This window comes from Cryptomeria japonica, chromosome 11 (assembly GCF_030272615.1).
Source record: "Cryptomeria japonica chromosome 11, Sugi_1.0, whole genome shotgun sequence".
NCBI lineage: Eukaryota > Viridiplantae > Streptophyta > Pinopsida > Cupressales > Cupressaceae > Cryptomeria > Cryptomeria japonica.
Window position 1 is genome coordinate 477,445,948 of NC_081415.1, and position 8,009 is coordinate 477,453,956.

At 35.4% G+C, this 8,009-nt stretch overlaps 1 protein-coding gene across 1 annotated transcript; it reads right to left on the reverse strand.

Annotated features, from left to right (window-relative positions):
• Nucleotides 1–5,990: 5,990 nt before the first annotated feature.
• LOC131860252 (protein PLANT CADMIUM RESISTANCE 2-like) lies at nucleotides 5,991–6,702 on the reverse strand. Its single transcript, XM_059214637.1, has 4 exons — nucleotides 6,645–6,702; nucleotides 6,468–6,539; nucleotides 6,172–6,387; nucleotides 5,991–6,073 (listed from the first exon to the last, which is right to left on the reverse strand). The coding sequence occupies exons 1-4, from the start codon at nucleotides 6,700–6,702 to the stop codon at nucleotides 5,991–5,993; spliced, it is 429 nt and encodes a 142-aa protein (XP_059070620.1).
• Nucleotides 6,703–8,009: the final 1,307 nt, after the last annotated feature.

Here is an 8,009-nt window from a genome sequence, read left to right on the forward strand (position 1 = left end):
CTATTTCTCTTAATGCAAGATTGATTCTTCTATGTGGTTGTCTAAGTGGTCGAAAGTCTTCTTTGATGTAGATACGATGGGTACAAATTATATGATCAATTCCATGCATGTCCTTGTAATCCCATGCAAAAGCATGTTGATGACATTTGAGCAAGTCCACAAGTGCTACACTTTGGGTTTCTGTGAGTTTACAGTTGATATTCAAATATTTGTTTAAATCAACTTCCACTTTGATAGTAAGATCAATTTGAGATACTTCAGAAAAATGACAAGTGCAGACTTCGTGCGGCAATAGAGTATGCAGTATGTCAGTGGTTGCAGGAAAGTCTGATTCTGAAATATTTGATACTAACTCCTACGACAGCTGCTCTTGTCTTAACTCATTTGTCATAATTGTATAGAGAATTGAGTCATCACCATGAAGTTGGATGGATGATCATCTACTAATCATCATAAGGTGATTGACAGAGTCAACTCCTTCATATTCTTCTCCCAAGTTAGGCCAAACGGCTTGTTGTTGATCAAATTGGGGCTGAGCAGGAGAATACAGAGCTAGAGTTTTGGTAGTATTTCCATCTGAGATAGTCATGTTCCCTTACTGGCATCCAATATATGCATCAGCTGTAGCAAGCCAAGGTCTTCTCAAAATCACTGGATATCCTCCCAATGTAGTTTTAGGAGATAGGATCATAAAGTCTACAGGGTATTCCCAAGAATCTAAAGCAACACCTATATCTTCAATCATACCATCAGGTCAAATTGTGGAACTGTTAGCAAGCTGTACGACTGTAGGTGTAGATCTGAGACTAGTTATTTCAAGCCGCTGCATAATATCCCTTGTCATGACATTAATCGTTGCTCCCAAACCTATCAAAACATTCTTTATCTAAGTGTCATTGATGACTATATTCACAACAGGGCTACCAATATCAGCATACTTAGGAATTGAAACTTTTCCTAACATGATATCAGCCAATTGACCCATTACATGCACTGTTTGCGGATCTTTTTTCTTTCTACTAGACTTCTTTAAACATGCTTCCCTAAGTGCCTTACTGTACACAGGGACATCCTTAATAGCTTGTAACAATGGAGTTTTAACACATACATGCTTCAGGTAATCTATAATATCAAAACTTTGTTCCTGTTCTGGAAGAATCTCTTTTGCATGCAACCTCTAAGGAAATGGAGGTATTTGTTGATTTTGAGGAATTGGAATTGTTGGACTAGAGATTTCTTGTTCTTTTGGCATCTTAGTTATAACTGGTGGGGACGGGTTAGGCAAAGGTATCCAAATCTGAGGTGAATATCACTTATAGATAAAGAATAGGCTGGGTATTAATTAGGATCATCTGAATAAACTTGTTGTTGTTGAGATTTTCTAATAGGATTCGGCATTGGTTGAGTGGGCAACTCTATGGGTTTATGTGGGACAGTAGTGCCTGCATGATGAGGCATTATTGTAGGTGGTTGTGGTTGTTGCATAGGTTGTTGACATCCAGATGACTGATTTGTCCATGGCTGACCCCCCCTCCATTGAGGAGCAGATTGCCAATTTCCTTGAAATTGCTGCCATGGTCCCTAAGGTGGAGACCAATTTCCTTGTGGTTGCTACCACTGTGGAGTTTGATTGGCAAAATGTTGTCCTTGGCCTTAAGGACCATACCAATTTGGATAACTACCAAAATTTTGAGTATATGGAGATTTCCATTGATTATTTGATGCATAGGGATTTCCACTATAACCAGAAAAAGAAAGTGGATCGAGAGGCATACCTTGTCTTGGAAAATTTGGCCTTCTCTGAGCAACATAGAAAACTTGTTCATCATCACCTTGTATTGTCTTGAAATCAAGAGCTTCAAGATTTGCAACCATTTTACATCTGCAGTCTCTTTTCCTTTATCTAAAGGGGGCAGAATTCTGCAAGAACTGCATCAGCTTCCTCATGCTTCTTCTTAGCTGAAAGTGTGTCTAGTTGAGTAGCCATATTGTTAATGATATCCTCACTCCTCGAGGATTTCTTTCGCCTACCTGATGTGTCCTAGAAACACGTGGGGAACCCTAAAAGAAACAAAATTAACACGGGATATCAGTAGATAATACTAAATATAATTTAACAAATCTAAATTTAAGTGACTTGCATATTCAAAAGAATACATAAATAAGAGGTGTGCAAAATATGATACGACATAGCTTTCTAGGCCAAAATCAATGGCCAAGAGCGTGACATTATCAATCTGGGACATTTGATCCCCTAACAACACCTACAAAACACAAAATAAATATACATTAAAGAGAGTTAGTATATCTTATAAAAAAATTATTTGAATTCAAGGTACTATTCTATTTTAACATGTTACAAAATTTATACCTTAGGCGTCGAAGCTACAGCTGCAACAATAGTGGGAGGAATACGAGACAGTGTATTAACACCAGCTACTGCATACTAAAATGCATATTGTTTGTATCAATTTAAATCGATCTATAAATGAAAATTTATTTAGATTTACAAGTTTTAGTGATTGATAAATAAAATGTTATCAATTCAAATCAACACACATGTATCTGTGTCTGACCACCAAACACCATATCCACAAAACCATCAGTCAGCGCCACATCCTTTGCAGTGCGAGTCTGACATCTACCCCCACAACATGTACACAAATGGGACATAGAACCATCCGCACTAGCCTCAATATCCACCCCAGAGCATATACCCGAATAACTGGGACACACATGTTGAATGGATTGACCATGGCCAGATGGATCAACTACTGCATCGTCGTCTAGGCCAAGAGGGTGTGATAAATGTGTGACACGTTGAATGATGACATCAGCCAATGCAGTGGGCTCCTGAAGAGTCTGTACCTCCATCAACTCTTTCAGGGCTACTGGGACTGTGACATGGATCATAGGTTTTGCTGCTAGGGGGATGCGACTTTGGGGGTTTAGTACCCTACGTGCTCCAGGTCTATCTTGGGTAGAGCCTCCACCTTTGCCCTGGAACTCTCTCATATCAAAATAGTTTGGCTTCTCATTGAGGATAAACTCGCAATATAGTTTCCTCGAAAAATATAATGGAGCCTCAAAATTATTACAAGGTGGTTGGTCAAAGACCATCCACCACCTATTCCAAAAAGCATTTTTCATCGGCAAATGGTCACACCAATGTATAGGAGACCTCTTTGAATTAAGAGGTAAGGTCTCAGTGGTTTTGGAGTCAATAAAAAGAGCACATATTTGTGCTTTAATTTTTATTTTATTTTCACTTCATTATTGGACAACCCACTAGCATAAAAAGCATGACATCGATCCCTATAGCTTCCGCATTTTGTAACTTGTTTGGAAACTTCATTGGCACTACTAGCCAATAATTATAGGGTTGTGGCAAGGGATGCATGATGCTCATGCTTGGATGCCTTCAATCTATTCACCAATCTAGTTATTTTGGCAGTGTTTTGTGTTAATTGATTTATCAAATCCTTCATGTGTAGCTTGTGAATGGTCTATTAGAGGAGATGGAGGGTTTGTATCTTGAGGGTCTAGTTGTGGGTTCTCCTGTGGGTTTTGTCCTAAGTAACAGGAGGTACATGCCTTACTGGGGGGCAGTAATTTCAGAATTTGACTTGCATTTATAACAAAAAATAAAACACTAATCAAAAACAATGAATTCACATTCAAATTCGAGATAGAATTTATCAAAAAGACAAAAAGGATGAAAAAAACAGAGTTTCCAACGTCTTGGTTGCCTTGGCATGGTTGATGGCTTTGGTCTTCAAAACCCCGTTCGCGTAACTTATGCTCCAAAACCCTCTCAAACAGTATATTGTGCGGCCGCAAGTAAAAATGACCCAGTCAACCACAATAAAAAAAAAATATTCACAACAAAACACATACGGGGTTTTAAAAAATAAACCACATACACGTTTAAATATTACAAAAACCTCGTACATGATTTTTCTTCGTTTAGGCTCGGTAAAACGAGACTAAACACGTATGCACTATTTAAAATTTAAAATAGCCCATGCGCGTTATTAGTGTTTTGAAGTTTTTTTTGGGTGTGTCCACTTTTTTGCACACCATCTTGGTGCAATTACTCGAAGGTCATTTCTACTTATAATGGAAGAGAAAGGAGGAGAGAAAATAGAAGAAATGAGAGAAATCAAGAAAACAATGATGAAATTATGTGAATGAATCATTGCAAAAAATAAGATGAAATTATGATAAGGAAATTGAGACTATTGGTTCTTCTTAGCCTTTTGTGAATCTCTAGGTATGAAAACAAGAAAATACCCATCCAAGCCTAGTTTTAACTTTAGATTATTTGTTTGAAAACAATAGCTAAAGTTAATTTTTCTTGAAATAGCCATATTTTAGGTTTTTTTATTTTCTTACTTTTTTTTACCATTAATTTTTTTTTATTGAGCTTATTTTGGTCTACTTGGGTATGGCTTTGGGTCACCCCTTTTACCTAGGAAACCCTACCACTTGAACTTGACTTCCCAAGTTACTATAGTGGTCACCATAGACATCCTCACAATCATTTCTATTAATAGGACCAACGAATGACTTGACCATTTAGACGACCCCTATTTGTAGTTTTTCATTGGACCCCTTACCTAAACTACATTAATTCGTAAATCATCTTAAAGATGGGCCAACATACACCAATTGAAACCAAATAATCATTGTTGCTTGAACCTGTCACAAAAAGCTAAGAAAATCCATAAAAATTGTTAGATCACTTGTCATCTAGAAAGACCAACATATCAATAATGATAAGAAACCACTTACATCCATAATATTGCCTCTATAAGGGTAATGCATGCATATAGAACACCACCTCTCCCATTACCTACATTAATACACCAATATAAATAATGGTCTTGTTATAATGTGGTATGATGTGTTTCTATTTATATATTTCTTATAAGGAGCCCCGTAATATGTCATGTCTTCAAGTGAGATGCTAATCTTACTAGTAGGAAGATGAAATGTGTTATTATTTGAATCCTAATGCCCTACAAGGACAATAAGCATTTGTGATTCATAGAAGTTAATGTTGTAAAATTAATGATATGTCTAACTCACACAACTTTCAATAGTGCTCAATCCTCATCAATGGGTGATATGAGATATAAACTCTCCAATTATTCATTCTTCCTCCTTTCAAATACCTTTACCTACTCTTACATGTATAAAGCTAATGTAAACTTTATTGTTTATTATATACCTAACATTAAAAATGAACATAAAGAAACTAATTATACTTTATTAGATTTGTGTTCATACTTTTCAAATTACAATTATCTGTAATAATGTGATACATAATAACTAAAATTAAAGATTCTCACATTGAAAATAAACCAATTTATTTTTTATAATTTATTCATTTAATATCATATGCATTTACCTCATCTTATATACATAAATCTATAATAAATGTATTATTAATGATTTATCAGAAAATAAAATAAACATAAAGAAACCATTGATATTATACTAGATTTTATTGACCCTTTTTAAATTATTGTTCTATTTAACAAATGTGATACATAATTATAAAAAAAATTCAAAAGTTATTAATATTTTATTAAAAAGACATGTTACAATTAGTAGAATACCTTTAATACCAAAACAAACATGTATCATTGCAAATTCATTAAAAAAAATTGATTGAAAGTGGGTAGGAAAAATTCAATTTAAGTTTTGTTAAAAGACAGGTGAAAGAATAACCCAATAAATTATTATAAATCAAAATATATATCTCAATAATAATCTATTAAAAAAAAAATGAAGAAACATCATTATCCAGATATTGTTATTCATTTTGAATTAAATAAAGTTAAAAACCAAATGACCTTCCTAAAATTTCAGAACTCATCAATAGTATTAACAACCACTAGAGTAGCCAATCCTGAGATAAATATTCAGAACAGCCATTGGAATTCCCAAATCCCTGATGAAACAGAAATGTCATGAGCTGGGAATTATTTTGCCATGTTTGGATGCCCAGGAGCTGTCGTGGAGGTACTCATCTCGTCCAGTTGCTTATCCAGATTACCTGTCCATCCTGCAACAAGGCCAAAACCAAAAAAAAACCCAAATCAACTGCCAAAACCAATTGAAGGATTCTAAAAGTAAAGAGGCAGCAAGAGAAATGCATATTACCGAGAGCAGGATCATATCCTCTGTGTTTAAGTTCTCTGTATTCCTGGCACAGCGCGCATGATTCGCAACAACAATGAACCAGACAATCGTTACAGGGGCTCTCCGACAAGTTATACATTTCCCGCATCTTGTTTCGGTACAACCATGAATAGCACCACGCACAACACCCCGTATAAAAGCACAGAGCACCATAAATCCCTCCGCTCAATATGCATTCTGCGGCAAGTTCAACCATTCAGCCTTTCGATCCAATAAATATGAATTGCTTGCTTAGAATTTATTTATGCGAATCTTACCTTCAGAACCCTCATCCACTATCTCTGCTATTTGCCCAAAAGTGACGCAGGGGCAGCAGCATGTGAGGCAACCTGTAAGTGCAGTCACACAACATTTCCATTATTATTATAATCCAATATGATCATCATGTAAGAGAGATGGGAAGATGAAGGAGAATAATAAAGAGATGGGTATACAGTTGGAAGGGTTTTTGTAGCAGGCGCACAAGCCAGAAGACCACTTTCCTGTTGCCATCTACTGTGGACGCTTCAAATTCAATTTACAAATATTGATTTTAGCCCTCCAGAGAACCAATTTAACATATAATGTTGATTCCAAACACCTCTGTTAATATGTTAAATTCCTGCCGCTGCTGATTGTCCAAACAATTCTTCCCAGATGTGAAAATAAATAATGATAATGTAAAACAGAGGACATGAATATATACCCAGAAAAAAAGCCAAATGACACGCTATAAAACAAAATAAAAGCTGGTTTTGTTTTTTCACTGGTGAGACTTTTGGCCCTATTTTTTTGTTTTTTTAACTTGTGAGACGTTTGACGCAAAGAAAGCAACGTAACGTTCAGTTTTAAATTTAGATTGTACAGGGACTCTCATAGCCTATGTAATTAGTTGGTTTGGAGCTTGGACTTTGCACTTGGATCGTTGGCATCTGTAACCACCAACACATCGCCCTCTAATGGCCCATAGCAGATACTAAATCTTCATTGTGAGGCATAGTTTAGATAACACCCTTTTCTATTACTCATTTTTATTTTTATTTGTTATGTGTTGTTTCAGGATGGCAATGCTTGTTAACAATCAATTGCTTTTACCAGCAATGTTGAAATTTTTATTCATCTCATGTTGATGTTGCTTTCCAGAGTATTTTCGAATAAGGCCGCTCTATATGATTTTAAGTATAATACTTGTGTCCGAGACATTTTTATTTGTTTTTTTCTCATTAATATTTGTTTTATTTCAATTTTGGGAATTTTTTTCCCAAGAGCTTTAATTGAATGAATGTATAATTCTTGTTTCAATTCTGGTCTTGTTTTTCATAAGGCATTCATTTTGTTAACTGAATAGAGATTTATTTTTATCTCAATAATTTTTATTTTGTTTCAATTTTGAATGCGATACAGATAACTATTTGCCATTTTTTCCAGCTTTATGTAGGTTTCTTACATCCATTTCCATACACCACCACTCCTCTTGCTCTATCTGTACAGTCACACCTATATGGTAGATATGTACACATATATGCATACATATATACAATACAGGTGTGTGAATATGCATTCATACATGCATACACGCATATAAATATACACGTGTATAAAGACAGAGGGTTTCACACATATAGGGTAGACGTGTGTAAAATATGGAAGCATAGACGATGTACATGAACTGTTTGACAAAATGCCTCACATAAATGTGATCTCATGCATCCCTCTCTCCCCCTCTCTATCTGCTATATGGTAGACATGTATGCAAAATGTGGAGGCAGAGACAAGGCATGTGAAATGTTTGAATAAATGCCTCGACCAAATGTTATCTC

What these genes read in the sequence shown, in the direction of transcription:
- LOC131860252 (XM_059214637.1), bottom strand. Translation starts at nt 6,702, where the DNA reads ATGGCAACAGGAAAGTGGTCTTCTGGCTTGTGCGCCTGCTACAAAAAC. An exon ending in CTACAAAAACCCTTCCAACT is followed by an intron (nt 6,540 to 6,644) that starts GTATACCCATCT and finishes CTGCACTTACAG; the next exon opens with GTTGCCTCACATGCTGCTGC. An exon ending in AGGATATGATCCTGCTCTCG is followed by an intron (nt 6,074 to 6,171) that starts GTAATATGCATT and finishes GCCTTGTTGCAG; the next exon opens with GATGGACAGGTAATCTGGAT.